This window comes from Falco punctatus (genome assembly GCF_963210335.1).
Source record: "Falco punctatus genome assembly, chromosome: 2".
Lineage (NCBI taxonomy): Eukaryota > Metazoa > Chordata > Aves > Falconiformes > Falconidae > Falco > Falco punctatus.
Genome location: NC_137581.1, coordinates 69,530,732 through 69,548,121, shown reverse-complemented (window position 1 = coordinate 69,548,121; position 17,390 = coordinate 69,530,732). Strand labels below are relative to the sequence as shown.

At 47.0% G+C, this 17,390-nt stretch overlaps 1 protein-coding gene across 2 annotated transcripts in view; it reads left to right on the top strand.

Annotated features, from left to right (window-relative positions):
- Nucleotides 1-17,390, top strand: part of NPAS2 (neuronal PAS domain protein 2) — a 168,781-nt gene that overhangs the window by 45,227 nt on the left and 106,164 nt on the right. For both annotated transcript variants that reach the window (XM_080377286.1, XM_080377287.1), the window contains exon 1: nt 1-17,390. This exon is cut by the window's left edge and continues 45,227 nt beyond it. In XM_080377286.1, coding sequence (XP_080233412.1) covers nt 17,101-17,390 — 290 coding nt within the window. In that variant the 5' untranslated portion in view covers nt 1-17,100.

Below are 17,390 nucleotides of genomic sequence, written 5' to 3'. Positions count from 1 at the left end.
TAGCTTTAGATGTATGCAATTCAAATGCATTTCTTTAGGTAGGATAACGATCCTTGCATTATCATATTCAATGAAAGTATGTCTACAAGTACATGGTCTGTGTGTGCTCTATGTGTGCAAAATGTGTATCCTAGATACCTAATGGCAATGGCAGCTCCAAGCTGTAAATAAACTGATAAGTCAAACGTGTATTACTGGGCCCAGATCACTAAAATCAGAAGGAGCTTAGTCTGGAAAGGAGTACAAGATTGTATCAGCTGTAGTAAAGACAAACATTATTATTTCATTTTTGGAGATTAAACCAATATTACAGATTTAAAATTGGATGACATTTTGAACACCGTTTGGAAAAATCTCATTACAGATTTGCCAAGGCACTTACAGCTTAAAACTGCCTTATGGAAAATCTCTTGATATTTCTTTTGAAAACTGCAGGTACATTCCCCCTCTCCCTCCCTCCCTCTTCTACTGCCCTTGCTCCTTCTAATTGTGCTCCACAAGTAAACCAAAATAAACTAATAAAATATTTATGGACAATATTTACACTAGTGGGGGGGGGTTATTTGTACTTTTTCACTTTTCTTGACTTGCGGGTGAAAGTGGGAATTATTAGGGGGCACAAGCGTGTTTGCACAGTCATCTTGATTGATCCCTATAGATACAGACATTATCTGGACAGTATTTAGTAGGCTTGAAGTCAGACAACACATGTGACTTTTGTGATTTCTTTTCTCGAGACACCACCCTGTTCCCATAATGTCACTTGCACATTCAAAACAAACTGCAGAAACCCACTCCTCTCTTTCCCACAGGAAAACACAACCAACATTTCTAAACAGCCTGGTTTAGGTAATCCCAAGGTTTTGTGACAGGTACATGCATTGCTGTGGCTGGAAATGCCAGTGGCGCTGCCATCAGCGGTGTTCTGTTCAAGGATGCTTCCAGGAAATAAATCGGTCCTGCAGTGTTCAGTAAGCGCTATCAGGACTGCAGGCTAGCACATCCATGAATTAAACCTAGCACAAACCCAAAGCCTAGCCTGATTCCTAAACTTCCCTTCGTGTACTGTTTTGTGCTGGTGTGGCTCAAAAGCAGGGCATTTCCCAGACAGGTACCTGTGTCCTAGGCACAGCCAGAGCTGTGACAAGCCAGGCCTGGGTACAGTACTTGGGCTCCTCTGTCCCTCTGTCACCAGGCACACCAGAGCCCCTAGCACTGGGGACAAGAGGGAGGACCTGTGTCACAGCTCAGGGCTGTACAACGATGACTCCCTGCCCGTTGCAGCACTCTCCAAACTATCAAGCTGCAACAAGGTCTTTTACCATCTCAAACCAGCATACTCTTCATGCCAGCCCCTCTGCTGCCTTCTCCTCATCTTGCCTCATCCAGGGCCCTCTCTGTCTTCCTCTCTGCTTCTTCCTCTTCTCTCTTCCTTGGCTGCTCTCTCTTCGTTGGCTGCCCAACCATTTAACAGAACCAGCCACAGCTGCACCTTATCTACATCAGCCAACCCGCCGCCCCTGAAGCCAGCCCACAGCTGTATGTTATCAATGCTAATTAACCCAGCTTCATTCCTCTACACCTGCCTTTCCAACCAGGGATGCCTCTTGGCTGCAGTCCTGAGAGCAGGCAGAGCCCCTGTGCCCATAGTGCGGTGCCAGGTGCATGCCTCGATCACCTGCCTGAGCCCAGTGCTCACATCCAAATCAGACCCTATACTTCTATGCCATGGGTTTATTCCCAGTATCTTTCTTAGTAGCCCACCTCATACAAGTTAGAGTTGTTCACGGGCTGACATTCATCAACGTGGTTTTGAGATGCTGTCACGGTTTAACCCCGGCTCACAACCAAGCCCCCCCTCCCAGCTGCTCACACAGTCCCCCCCACCTGGTGGGATCCAGGAGAGAATCAGAAGAGTAAAAGTGAGAAAACTCATGAGTTGACATGCAGACAGTTTAATAGGTAAAGCAAAAGCCTCGCACACAAACAAAGCAAAGCAAGGAATTCATTCATCACTTCCCATGGGCCGGCAGGTGCTCAGCCATCCCCAGGGAAGCCGGGCTCTGTCATGCATAACAGTGACTTGGGAAGACAAAAACCACCACTCCAAACATCCCACCTTCCTTCTTCTTCCCTCAGCTTTATATGCTGAGCATGATGCCATATGGTATGGGGATACCCCTTTGGTCCGCTGGGGTCAGCTATCCCAGCTGTGTCCCCTCCCAGTTTCCCATGCCCCTCCAGCCTGCTCGCTGGTGGGCCTGAGAAGCTAAAGAGCCCTTGACTCAGTATAAACATCACTTAGCAACAACTAAAAGTATCAGCATGTTATCAACATTACTCTCATACTAAATCCAAAACACAGCATTGTACTAGCTTACTGAGAAGAAAATTAACTCCATCCCAGCCAAAACTAGAACAGATGCACATGGTACTCTTGCAAATGTGGTTTTATTTTTTCCCTCCAAAAGACAGCTAGGCTTCTATTCCAAGGTTTTTTTTCATTAGCATAGCTCAAGACAGTCACTTCCCTCTTCTTAATTAGCAAATTGCTTATCAGCAAAGCAAAAATGATTTTACCCAATTTAATTTCACAATTTCTTCATTTTAGCTTCCAAACTAAATACCTTGCTTCACAAAACACTTTTTCACAAGTCATAACGGTGTATTATGGGATCTCAGACTTCTCTAAACAGCCTTAGGTGCTTAACACGTATATTCTTGAAATAGTGTAATTTTACTCCTCACGGTGGGAAGCAGGCATCATTCATAAAGTTTCTGGTTCCTCAGGAGATAAGCACTGACTAATGCTCTGCACGATTAAGCATTTTAATTTAATTGTATATATGAGATGTTGAACCAGGAGCTTTTTCCAGACCGGGTCATGCTTTGAAGAACTGTAAGAAAGGCAGGTGCTTCAGTAAGCTAATTTTTTTTAAATGCTTCATTTCCCCACCTGCCTCAAGATTTATGATATAATATAGCATATCCCAAAAGAAAGGGTTCAGTGAAAAGCTGTGATTCACTGATATATTGGACATATGCACAGAGCCAGGAGTCATGTGGAAAAAACAGCTTTTACACTAGCACACAGAATTTAAGATCCCAAGTTTTTCTTCAGAGAAGATGAAGAATCCATGCTCTACAGGAAATTGAGTTGTCTGTAATTTATGCTGTGTTTATTGGTACCAATTTCTCATGCTCGTCTATCAGTTTCCAATCTTCCTCTCAGTAATCTGCATTCAATTTTTCAGTCTATATTCCTGTTGACTGCTGAAATTATCACTTGTAAGAACTGCTTGGTAGATCTATTAAATACATGAGAAGTAGTTACTGTAAAATTCACCTGAAATTCTCCTAGTTAATTTTCCCAGGCTGTTTTAAGTAATAATAAAAGAATAACAAAACAACAGAAATAGTGTATCTTCCCCTTATTTTATCACTGAATAGCACATTTGCCTACCAAAATAACCTAAAATAAGTAGACCTTCCTCAGTATACGAACCGAGACATGTACACCCTCTACCTAGAACTGCAAGTTAATGATGATCAGGGCTGTGCATTTTATTATGGCTGCATTAAAACTTGCTGTTAAACTTGATATCCTCTGATGACTGAAACTTGCTAAGGATTTAAGTTTATGTGAATTATATACAAGCTTTACCTAAACCAGTGGTTTGCAACACCCATTTACAAATATTTCTCATTTTCTCATTCCTTAGAAATGGAAACTGAAGATATCGCTAGTAATGCATTCAGCTTGAGGGGGCTTTGTGAATGGGTAAGGATTTCATACCTTGGATCTCATGTGGGAACCAAAACAAATGGAGAAAGAGACTCTAGCCATCCTCCGTCCTGTTTCACAGGAACCAACAACTCATGTACTAAAAATATCTGACCAAATCAAAGGGCTCTGTTGGGTGACAATCCAGTGCTAAATCTCTGAAGGTGATTTTTTCCCCCTAGATATTTTATATTCATTAGGGATGTCTTGCTACAGTGAGTTCTTGCTCAGGTTCCTGGAGCTGGTTCTCATACAAACTAATGTCTCTTCAAACATTTGCAACTATTATAAAACAACATTTGTTCTAACAGACTAAAATAGACATCTATAAAATGCGAAAATCGATGGAGAAGGTGAGCAGGAAATGACAGTTTGCTATTTCACCAGATGCTAGAACAAGGGGCTGCCTCTGAGAAACACATCTGAAGAAAACCAAAGGAATGCTGATTTCACACAGCATATTTAAATTGTGGAGCTTACTGCCACAACAGTAGGTCCTGAATTTCTCATCCTGAAGAAACACATGTTGAGGGAGTCCAAGATATGAACAGATTCCAAAAGGGTTTGAATGATTTGTGGAGGAGAAAGCCCATAGAGGCACTACACAAAGTAGCCTGGGTGCATTGTCCAGTGTACAAAGTGTCGGGATGGTTGTTGACCGCTGAAGTTGCAATGGCATAGAAGGGGAGGGATCACTCCTTTTTAGACTGCCTTCTGACCACCTGCATGGAAAACCGGGTGTGAGGCTGCATGGACCTTGACTCTGGTCTAATTCAGCCTCCATGGTAAGTGTCGGTGACAATCAGCCCTCATATTTCAAGATAATTATTTCAGGATCATATTCTTTGGATGGTGCATTCAAGTATTCTTTCAGACATTTAATTTTAGTTCTCAGGATTTTTGAAGTTCAAATACATTTTGTCTATATAAAGCATATTCTGAAGCAATTTATTCGGTTTTAAGACCTGTCACTTCAATTTTCAGTCTTGACAATATGAGAAGTTCTGCACACAGAACAGAAGGCCACACACCTGCCCTGATGAATCTGACCTAATAAGTCTTATAGAGAGTGATTTAGTGGCTGATACAGATGCCTAAATTTAATGGCATGCAATACAGATATCCGTATGTGGCCAGGTGCCTAAGCTTCCACCAGTCAATGGAAATACAGTCAATAGGGAATTGAGTTAAGAGAGATAATTCACAGTGCTATAAGGTAAACTGCATTGTCTGCTCAGCAGAACTACCCCAGCTCTGCTGACTGTAGTCTTTAGATCTCCAATGACTACTGCAGAAGCTTAGACACCCAGCTGACATGTAGACACCAAAATTTGGATGAATTGAAGGGGGAGTTGGATTCATTCATAATTTCAGTTAAAACCCTTTAGAAATATAAATAATTCATCTATGCTGAATGGATTTGGTGTGTTTAGGAGTCTCAGTTCTCTTCGCACCAGTCCATGGCTCTTCCTTCTGTGAAAAGAATTATTGCTTCAGGAGAGCTCGTTGTTTAAGATGTATAAAATCTATTACATTTCCTCCATAACCTGAGCTAGGAGCTTGGGTTAAACTAGTCCTTCTTCATACAGAGGGGGACTGTGCCCTGGCCTCAGGAAGCCCAATTAGTAGTTGACGATCAAGTGAGTTCCTAAGGTTGCATGTAAGCCTGTTTTTTCTGACCTTTTAGAATATTTTTTGAGTAGTGGATACTGCCTCTCTGAACGGAGATACGCTATGGCTATCTTTGCATAAACAGCTTGCAGTTTCCAGATGTATTGGAGTAACTGTCTGAAACTCTAAAATTTAATTTCTAAAACATTAAAACTGGAGTCCTGACATTGACATCTATCTCTGAGGGGACATGGGTGCAGCACACAGGACTGGAGTGCTAGTTTGTGAGGCCCTTTGAATAGAGAACATGGTCAAGACCCACGGCTCAGACTGCAGCTCTTCCTCACTGTGCAGTGTTCATACATACGATGCTCAGCCTTTGAAGCCAAGCTTGTGTAAACAAACTAATTCACCAGCACATGATAAGGCCCATCATCACGTACATGAGAACTGAAAACAGTCTTGAGCACATCCACGAGGACATAGCCTATCTGATTTTGATTATTCAACCAAAAAATAAACACAAAGCGGCACCAGCATGCGTTGCTCCCTGAGTACAAATTAAAGGAGCAGTTTAGCTCGTTGTGCTCTGCCCCATCGCACAGGGCGGGGGTTCTGAACACCCCATCCTTCTTTAGCAGCCAAAGACCAAGAGAGACGGGCTTTATGTAATTTGGCTGTCCTACATTTATCTCTACCTGGCAACGACTTTGTCGTGCTGGCTGCGTGCTGCACGTTCTGTACCTCATCCCCAGCACCGCTCTCTCCGCATTTAGAGCTGAGAACATAACGATGTCAGATCTTCTGCTCAAGACCTAGCTGAAGGGAGCTAATGTAATCTCATCCCTTTCCCCTAAACCACAAAGAATCATCTCAGCTTTTGACTCAGGCTCCATGTCCTCATCTGCAAATCCCAGCACAATTTATCTTTCTTTTCTCACCTCTTGACAATCAGTTGTTGACACCGATTTGATGAGCAGGAAGATATAGGGGGAAAATCTGAGATGCGGGGAGGTGAAGTGACTTGCCAGAGGCATTAAGGCAGCTCACTGAACTTCAGACTTAGGCTAAAATCTCCAGGGTCTCAGCAAATTGCTCACATCGCTAAGCCATACCAAATTCCTGCAAGTCTCATTCCAGACCTCCCACCAGACCTCTGTGCATCTCATCCCGGCCTCTTGTCCCCTCTTCTCAATGCTCCACATGGCTGCTGATGGCCTCCTCACCCTCGCTTCATGCTTTGCCAATATATTGTTGCTACCTTTCTCCACCTGCCTTTCCAAAAGCTTCCTTCTCTACCAGGCGGGCAGGAATGGCTCCATGCCATCTTTCCATGTCAGTCTCATATTGTTGCAATTGTACAACACACTCAGATTTCTGTTTGAATAGCAAACTGTTACTCAGCTTCCACTGTGAATAGTGGCTGCCTGGGGCAGGCATCCTCACAGAAAAGATCTTTGCTTTCTGTCTTTCTAAAAATAAATAATCAGAGAAAGACAAAAGTGAAAAGCTCATAGTGCCCCAACGAAATGTTTGCATCTTCATCAAAGACTTCCAAATATCTAACCCGAGATAGAGTGGTAGGGGTAGGAAATTCGCAGATCAAAGGTTTTGAAAATATGAAGTTCTGTTTGTGTGATGCAGACCAGAGCTGTTTGCTCGTCTCAGAAGTAGCGAACAGGCCAGCACACTCCTGCCAATACAGCCTTACCAGCCCCTTTGAAAGCTGAATGCCACTGCTGATTGTTGCAAGTCGAGCTAAAGCAGGGAATCTTTAAATTGAAATGAAACTTGCAGACCATTTCGCCCACTTTCATAAAGCAGCTGGAGATACTTAGGCACCACTTTGGAGAGAGATTTTGAGGCAGAGGTTCCGTATTTGCACCCCGTGTCCCTTAGTTTGAGGTTGTCAGACTAGTCCCGGGGTGGCAGCAGGGAGCTCGGGCCACCGCTGCAGGAGGGACTGGTGGAAAACCTGAGGGTGGGTGTCAGCTGGGAGCCTTGGCGGCTTGTTTGGTGGAGCCGAGTGGGAAATAGCTTTCAGATACCCTGGAAGGAGGAAACGTCAGACTGAACCTTAGGTCATCATTGCTGCTTTTCTACAGCACCCTGTCAGTCTTAATAGTACCAGCACGGATTAGATTAAATTTGTAAGACATAAAATAATACACCTAAGCAGGGATTGTGAACTGAAAACGGAACTGGATAATTATGATATTTACAACAGTTTTCCAGTAATATAAACATCTGACTACATCTTTAAGGGCACGGAGGATATTTTTAAATAAACATGCTTCCTTCCTGCTAGTAATAGATTGCAATAGCAACTGGCAGAGGGATTCATCTGTTATTTTAGTTGTTTTCATGGTTTCACAGGTTTTAGCTCTAACAAAAATATTTAAAAGAAGGGAGTACGTTCTATTGCAGGGGAAATGTGAAAGGGTTTCTTTGTATTATTCTATTCTATCCTATCATACATTTATTTTCACAAGTTTAGAACATTTTGAAACATTTCCTTTTGCTGTTCAAGTTTTCTGTGGTTGATCTCCCTTCCTCCTCCTGCATGGCTATTTTTTGTGTACGCAACTTAAATATAGCCCCTGCAGAAATCTTGGAAGTTACAATGAACAAGAATATATTTTCTCCTTAGCAATATTCTAGCTGGGTTTTTTCTTTCAATAGAGCTAAATCTGTAGATAAGTTAAGACAAATTTATATTATTTTGAGTTGGATTCAGCAGGACTATTAGAAAAAAAAGGTAAAAGGAAAAAACTGTTCTTGAGCCTATGTCACTGAAACGTACTATGCATCTCAGAAGATCTCAGACACAAAAGCCATTGCACTGTGTTAGCACTTACAAGGGAAGGAAAAGCAAGAACACCATCATTGCACCTACACAGATTTAGTGTGTGCCCACTTAGGTTGCCTGTTGAATACTATGTGCAGTCCTGGTCCTCACCTTAAAGGAAATACAGTGGAAAACATTCAGAGAAGAGCCACGGAGATGACCAAAACTATGGAACAGTTTCCATACTTTGCCTCTTCAGGCTGGAAGAGTGAGAGCTGAGAGAGGATATGGTACATGTCTATAAAACCGCAAGTAGTGTAAAGAAGACGGAGAGGGACTGATTGCTCCCTTTTTTTTCCAACACAAGAATGAAAGGGTGCCAAATAAAGCTAGCAGGTTCAACATGAGCGAAACCAGATGGCTCTTCATAAAGTGTATAGTTAAGCTGTGGGGTTCCCTGCAGGAAGATGCTGCCCATGGTGGTTACATGGCCATACAGGGAGCTCCTGAGCATAAACTGTTGATGGCTGAGAGAGCACTCCAGGGAAGCGCATGCTTGTGCTAGTCTTATTCATTCCCTCAGACTTCTCTTTCTGGCCGCAGTTAGAGGCAGCATAGTTTGGTCTGGCCCTGCATTGCTGTTCTTATTTTCATAATTGCTTCCTGATAAAACTGAGTCCCCCTCTTTGCCCCAGCTACATGCCCACACTCAGGTAGGAATAGGGCTGTTATTGTAGATACGTCTGTCTCTAAGGAGGTGCTGATGTCAATGATTTACTGAAATACACAAAGCAAATCTAATCAGCAAACTGCTTTGGCATTAAGAACAGGAAAAAGATGGTAAGAGTGTCAAGAATGAAGGAGCAATTCAGTTATTTTAGGGCCTTGCAACAACTGGCGTTGCAACAATGCAGCCTATGAAACTAATTTTTAGAAGAAAAAGTGGTTTTCAGCGTGCAGTTACAGCCATTGCAATACAGGACTGTTGTCGTGTCTAATCCAGCCTGGCAGAAATATGTGCTTGACCAATGTTAACATTAAGAAGGCTGAGACTCACTCCTCATCCGAATCACAAAGGTGCAGACTTCCCCTTGGAGACATACTTCCCACACAGAGCCTATAAATAGCCCTTTGGAAAATATTTTGCTGTATTTAGCATTTTATTAAAAACATTGTGTAAAATGAATTCTCCTTTACTCTGTGCTGTTCATCTGCACGTAATACGAATCGTAATTGATTTTCTGATGGTGCATGAACTGCTAATGTAAAACCTCTGCAGAAGACTTAAAGGTGAAATGTATTTTCCCTGCAGAAAGCCTGTATAATCTGGTTTTATACAGGAGAAGTACATCTTAAAGGAACCAGAGAGGACTGCTGTTCCCACATCCCAGTTACTTCTCCAACCTGCGCAAGGAGGTAGGCACCAGCGCAGCCTCCCCATGCCTTCTGCAAAGGTGGCGGCATCAGCCAGGCACTGGTGACAGTTTAAACACGCTGCTTCCGCTTCTAGTGGCATGGAAAGGGAGAACATCAGCTGCCACACTGGGCTCATGTCTGTGTGCAATTGGTGCAACCATGTCAGGATCAGGCCCCATGGGCTGAAACAACTCACTGCCTTCTCTGCAAATGCAGCTGAGGGCAAATATTGCCTTCAGCATCTGCTGATGCTGGAATACTGCAATTACTTCTGAAATCTAACCTAATTACAGTTGCTGAGGAATTTTTCTTCATCCTTTCTAGCTCATTTACAGTTCTCCCACATTCTCCTTTATGTCTCCTTTCTTTGAGTCAATATTTACCTTTTTAACACTTTCTTTTCTATGCTTCCTTCCTTCCTGCAATGCTCTGTGCAAGCAGAATAGCACAGCCTCTGCTAGCAGCTGCATCTGAGTGCTGCTGACCCTAATGACGGAGGCCAAATACACCTTCCAAGTTTTTACAGCCAAAGCTCTGACTTTGCAAAAGCAACATAACACCTCACCTGATTCTACATTAGTGCAATTGTTTTCAAGGGTTTTGTTTGTGTTTCAACGCTCTCCTGGGGTGCTCACAATGAAATCGGAACAGCATTTGCATGAATATCAGGGAGAGGAGCTGACAGCCACAAAAAAGGAAGAGAAGTTTATGAAGCAGCCCATTTTCATTGACAACATAGAAAGGAAATAATTTAGCTAAAAGGAAAAATTTTTTCTGAACTTTTTTTTTTAATTGTGTGACTACGCTCAGACTAAGAGCTTAAAACAGCAAAGTAAGTTGTTTTTAAATGCAAGATTTAACTCAGTAGGGTATGGGTGTTGTTTTTTTTTTTTTTTACCAGGAATTTAATGTCTGTTTGGACAGGAGTGAGCACATTGCAGAACACTCCTAGTGCCTCATTGACATCTACTGCCTACTGCACTGCCATTTAGGCAACACTAGTCAAAACACTGAAAGAGACAATGAAGTGATGAACCAGATTTGGATTTTTTATATTTTTTTTTAAAGTCAAGATAAATGTCTTTTTAAAACATAAAAATAAGGTACTGGAAGAGGAGGAAGAGGAAGAGGAAGAGGAAGAGGAAGAGAAGAGAAGAGAAGAGAAGAGAAGAGAAGAGAAGAGAAGAGAAGAGAAGAGAAGAGAAGAGAAGAGAAGAGAAGAGAAGAGAAGAGAAGAGAAGAGAAGAGAAGAGAAGAGAAGAGAAGAGAAGAGAAGAGAAGAGAAGAGAAGAGAAGAGAAGAGAAGAGAAGAGAAGAGAAGAGAAGAGAGGAGAAGAGAGGAGAAGAGGAAATTCTGTGTTCTGGATTTGTTCAGAAGGTCAGAATCTATGGTCCTAATTGTTTTTGTCTCATATGTAGGAGCTGCATAGGCAAAAACAATGAGAAAAATCTGAGCACATATGCTACAAACATCCTGGAATGAAATCTTCTGAGTTGGTCTTTTGAAGTCAAGCAGCTAAATTCAGACTTACACAATGCCCTGATATTGATAGTTGCTTACTGCTTTGAAAATCATAGATGGTAGAGCTGTATATGTAAAGGCAGATCCTTATACCCCCAAGTTTGAAGATTTTTCATATTTTTTCTGTTATTTACTTAACTTTCCCATTTAAATCTTCTGTATTTTTGTTAACAGATGAGTAATAATAACATAATGAGCTTAATGTAGGTGCAAGAGTAGAGTGCTGCATAGAATGAAAGCAAGCTGAGAAGAATTTGGAAGAGTGAGCATGTGGTGGTAGGTAGGGTAACTCCAAGACTGTGAGCAAGAACAGTACTCAGGAAAAAAGAGAGGAGGCAGCAACTAGCAAAGAATTTGGGAAACTGGAATCTTGAAAGTAAGGATGAATTCCAAGCCTAACCCAGCTCCTGCTGAAGTCAGCAGAGAGGAATCAGGCTGCCTGTTGTAAGGAGAGAGGCAACGGTTTGCTACACCTTCATGCTGCTCGTCAAGGGCTTCTGGAAGAGGTAGGAAGTCGCTATGAAACCTGCCAGGAATTAAAACATTTGTACAGATTCATAGGGTTTGTGTCTTGCCAAAAAAATACTACTGCAATCCAACATTAATGCAGTTGGTTTTCTTAGACAAGGTAAAGCCGACAATGCCAAGTTTGCATGCAGATTTCTCCCAGCCATTCTTAATTCAACTGTGGCACTACAACCCTTTATTATCTCCTGTTTCACTAGGACTTCCAAAGAAAAATAGCAGATCCTTTACTCCTGGATTTGAGTCTGAACTTCACTTTCTTGAACAGCTCTCAAAGCTGAACACGCTCCATCAGCCTGTTTCCAGACCAGAGCCTTTCTGCCAGGTACAGCCACACCATTATTCCTTATTCATATTAACCAGCACAGTCCTGCTGAAACCAGACTTTGCCATGAGATATATTTCCATCCTGCTGCGAGTGAACAAAAGGTCTTGTATGGGCCAAGGGATGCACTGGCACAAAGGCCACCGTCAACCAGCAGATGAGTGGATCATCTTTTTCCCATATAAGAAGGAATCGTCTCCACAGCCTTGAGCTCTGGCTTACCGTGCTGACACATATGCATACAGTGCATTCTGTGGCAATGAGTGCATACGTACAGCTCACGCTGCAGAGCTGTCTTGCTTCCCAGGAAGGCTGTAAATGCTCAGCCACAAGATTGCCAGGCACAAAGCTTTAGGGCTTTCTGCACCCTCAGCAGCAATTTCAGCCCTTCCAGGCATTAAAATCTATCCAGCATTCAGTCACTAATTTTTCAATGCATGCCTTCTTCCTCCCCACTCTGTGCATTAACCACTTAAAACCTGCAACCCCTTTTTTGAATAAGCTGGGAAAGTCAAACCCTCAGGTAGGTTGTATACATGACTAAGTTCTTCCATGAAAACCCTGGCAATGGATAGATTTTTGCTTCAAAATAGATCAGACAAAGGCAAGTCCAGCAAGTTGGTTTTTCTCTTGTCAGAACCGTACAGAAAACCAGGGAGTTTGGTTTCCTAGATGAAGAGATCCTGAAGACCCATCAGACATCCTACCCCAGTGCTTGGGGCAGCACCAGTAGGATGCATCTGAAGTCCGTTTCACTGTGGCATCTCTCTGCCTTTCCCTGATTCGGAGGCTGTGCTGCTGGTTGATAAGTATGCACTGCCTCTCTCGCCCTCAGGAAGCTGTAAACCGCAGAACGAAAAATAATGCTGATTCTCTGAAGACTATTCCTCTGCAGAAATTTCTGCCGAAACTGGTTACAGAAGCGTGTTACCCAAAGATGGAGCTCCCCACACCTGCCCTTGTGCTCCCCTGCTTACCTCCCCCAGCCAGCCCAGCTGGAAAGCAGTGCCCAGCTCCCAGCAGCCACAGCTGGTGCAACTCCTTTGACTAACAGGAGCCACTGGATTTATTTGCCATGTATTTGCCCCTTCTCAGTATGGAAGGTAGAGAGACAATTGGCCCGAAGGTCTGTCCTGCCCCTGAATTAATATTAATCAAACTAATCCTTGCCAATCTCTTCTTTACTTACTTGTAAACTTAAGAGAATGGTTTCAGATTCAGTGCAATTTGGTCAGCTTTTTGAGGGTCCTTTTTGAGGGTCCTTTATTCTTTTCTATTGTGCTCCTCCTTCCCACAGTGCCAACCCTCCCCACCCCCACCCCCCGACTTTTCCACCACTGTTGCTATTTATGTTGATTAGAGGACGATTATTTGGGGGACCCCTTTTTACTTCTACACAAACACTAATCCAAATGTAGGCTTCACACTTCAATTAAGGGCTGCAAATTGCATCTTATTTCCCCACAACACGTACTTGTGTCTGTCAAAGGTTAAGAGCATCGATATTGCTCGGGTAATGCCTGTGCTTCCAGGCTGTGGTGGCCAGGCTCTGGCTCTGGAGCCAAGTGGTGTCCTTTGCAGATCACATCACATCATGTGGTGGTGCCACCACATAATCCGAATCCCTGGCAGCAGGAGAAAGCAAGCTAGCAGATTTAAACCCAGTACGTCTGGGCTGAACTTGCACCCAACGCCACACCCCTCCCATGGGCTTGCCACAATGGAACAGCGGGGTCCCAGGGGAGCTGCTGTCCTCTCCCACTCTTCCTCTTGGCCTTCCACCCTGGGAGACACCTAGCTTGTGGTTCACGGCCCACTGAAAACCCTGCTGTGTCATTTCTGGGCCACAAAGGTTGGCCAGCCTATTCTAGTCGAAACAAAAGGGATTGCAGCTTTGGATCACAGGCTCCTGGTGTCTGAAAAGTTGCTTACTAATATGTCAAGATTATAAAACAATTTAATTTTTTAAAACTGAACGCTGGGCTCCTTCCCTAAAGTTCTTGCATGTGGCATCTGGTGTAATCCCTTGGTTAATTTCCAAACCAAAGGCAGCATTGACAGCATTTGGTTATTTTCCATGTCTCACCCGGGCGAGAGAAAGGCCGCGTGTTTTGAATGTGGTATTTCACAACGGGACTCAGGTATGCGCTAGGAAAGCCTGCCTCACCCTCAGCCAATCTACCCTTTGTTGCCCTCATTAAAGTTTACACTGGTAACCTAGGGAATGAATTAAGAAACAAACCTTAACCAGTCTCACTTCTTCACTTGTGCAATGGAGTCCTTAAAAATTCACAGGGAAAAGGTTAAAACACGGTAGAGATGTAATTTTGTACATGCACCCCTGTGTCTTTCTGATTGCCTTTCTCAGTGTGGTATTTTCCTCAAGGTACTTGGCTTCCCAGCTTTTGAAAGCATAGGGTTGGGGGCGGGGGGGGGGGGGGGGAGGCAGGGTTTTGGTAGGTTTTCAAAAGGATAGGAATATCAAATCATGTGGTATATGTAATCATGGGAAGCTCCTTTTCTCTAACCTTACAAGGCTTGAAGATTTTATGTTCTACTTCGTTGTGCAACACAAGAAAAATACCTCAGGAACAGAAATGTCTTTTATTCCACTCCCCATGTATCTGATGCTTTATTCCCTCAGGCACTGCTTGTTTGCCAAAGGATTGTTTAACCACTGTTTGACAATTTCCAAATGGGAAAAAATGCTGGGTTTCATCCAAAGGAAGGGAGGAGCTTTTCAAAGTTTTGTATTTAATCTTGGTTAAAAGTAAACAACTTTACCCTTTCAACATTAGTCATGCCTGTTGTATAAAGTACGGTATAAAAGTGCCCAGCAAAAGAGCGCAATGTTTTTCCATACTTCGTAATTATTAACACTTGCATTTGGGATTGAATTGGATTGAATAACTGGCTGGATGTGGTATATGGGGTAACCCAGGCATCACGGTGGGGTAACTGGGTGAGCTGGGCTGTGGGAGCAGTGGGAGAAGTGGCGTGGCTCCTCGCTGGAGCAGGGTAGCTGGAGCAGCCTCCAGCCCCGGCGCCCACACACGCACAGCCCGTGGGGGCAGCGAGGTCTCTGCTGGCTGGGATTTTGCAAGGATTACCATCTCTTTAAAAAGGAGGCAGAATGGACCGGGGGAGATGGGGAAACAGCCCCCAGACCACCGTACCAACTCTGCTGGCACAGGTATGGCAGTGCAGCCAGGCCCTTCTGGTGGGGACAGAGCTCGCACCAGCTAAAGCAGCTTTGCCCTCCCCAGCAAATCCCTTCTCCGAAGAAAAAAATGCAACTCTTCTAAAAAGCAAAGACTGTATCCCGGGAGAAGGCCCCTTCTGCGGGTGGAAGAGGTGCCTGCTCCAGGCGTTTCTTTGGCACAGCAGCGGGGAGAGGGGGCTTTGTCCGGGTGGACGCAGCAGGGCCAGCAAAGCGGCGGGTGCAGAGGCGGGGGGCGTCGGCGGATGGGGGGCGACAGCCGGCAGGGCAATAGCCGAGGGAGGCTGGGGGATGCCAGGGCTGCGGCCACCGGAGCCCGCGCTCCCCGGCTGTTTCTGCACCCCCTGTGAGAGAAGGGGCAACCCCAAACCCCGCTCCGGCCGCCGTCTCAAGTCGCAGAAATGCCCGGCGAGGCTCCGAATCAGCGGCTCCTCCCCGGCTCCAGCACGCTGCCTTATCTCTCACTGGCCACTTTGCAGGAGGAGTATTAGGGAAAAAAAAAAAAAAAAAAGTGGGGAATAAAAAGAATGACCTACTTTGCAACAAGGGAAAAAAAAAAAGAGCTCTCTGTCAAGGTTTTGCTCTAATTGCCGGTGCGGCGTTGCATAACCGAACCGGGAGCTCCTGCCCCTGCCCGGGGACGCCGGGAACCTGCCCCGGGGCGGTGCGGTGCCCCGCTCCGGCTGGGAACCCGCGGCCACCGCCGCTGCCGGGGGAGCGGGCACGGCCAGGGCGCAGGGTCACCCCGCGGGCCGGGGACCGGCCAGGGGGCGTCCGCAGCCCACCGGCCGAGCGACCCGGGGCCGAGCCGGGAGCCGGCGGCCGGGGGCCTGGGCGCAGCCTGGCAGGGCGGCGTCGGTGGCACGGCGGGGTCGGTGGCACGGCGGCCGGCTGGTGTGGCCGGGGCTCCCGGGGTCAGGCCATAGGGGCGGCCGCCGGCGCAGCGCGGGGATGTCGCTATAGACATATGTACGCGCGGGCACACCGGGGTTTGCTCGAGGCGTTGTGAAACCATCCTTGAAGCGGGGCTGCCTTTTTGGTTGAGGATTTTGTTGGCTTTTTTTTTTTTTTTTCCCTGCTTCCCCTTTCGTTCTCTTTCCAGCTTCTCCTTTTCTTGGATCCTCGCCTGTCTCCTCCCACAGAACGAGAGAGAGAGAGAGGAAAAAAAAGGTCACGTATGTTTGGAAAAATATGTAGGTCAGTGGAACATTCCCTGCACTTGTGCACAGGGAGCCGGGGCGGGAGAGCTCCTCCGCAGCCCTCTCGCTACCCACCGCCCCAGCCCGGCCCTCCCGGAGCCCACCGCGGGGAGGGGGGCGGCGAGCGCCGGGTTCCCTTTCCCCGTCCCTGACCCATTTTGCGCACCGACCCCGGGTTTGGGCTCACCCACCCCCGCCCCCCCCCCCCCCCCCCCCCAGCCCGCCGCTGCCTGCCGGGGAAGGCGAGCGAGCGGCGGGGGAAGGCGGCGCGGGAGACCGGGGCCGCCGACAGCCGCGGGGCCGCGGCCGCCCATGGGCGCGGGGTGCGGGGCGCGCCCCCCCAGCGCCGCCGGCTGAGAGCGCGGGGCGGCGGCCCGGCGGCGGGGCAGGCGAGGGGAGGCGGCGGCGGGCGGCGATGAAGGGCCGGCGGAGAGGATGCCCCCGCCTCACCCGCCGGGCTTCAACTTCGCGGAGAACTATCGGCCCCGCAGCCCCCGCGCCCGCCCTGCCTCTCCCGGCCGCGCGTCCAACTTAATGCCCCAGCGGGAGCCCCAGCCAGCAGCCCCCCCGGCCCCCGGCCTCCTCCCCCCCCCGCAGCAGCCCGGGCTCCCGGCGGCCTCCCGCTGCCGGCGGAGCCCCTGGCCCCGGCGCGCGTGGGTCCCGCGGCGCCCGGGGCGGCGGCAGCGCGGCATGCGGCGGCCCCGCGCACCATGAGACACGGCGGCACCGGCACCGGCGGCAGGCAGGAGGCGGGCAGCGTCCCCGGCTCCTCGTCGGCGAGGAAGAGTTTGCCGGCTCCCGAGGCCGGCCTCCTGCGCGGCTGGAGCAGCGGCGGCCGCTGCCGCAGCGGCACCGGCAGGCACCGGAAAAGCGGCGGCATCCAGCCCGGCGGCACCGGCACCGCCGGCGGCTCCCGCGCCCAGGTGGCCACCGCGGACAGCAGCAGCGGCGGCGGCGGCTGGGGCTTCCCCGCCGCCCTCCCGCAGCACCGGCACCCCAG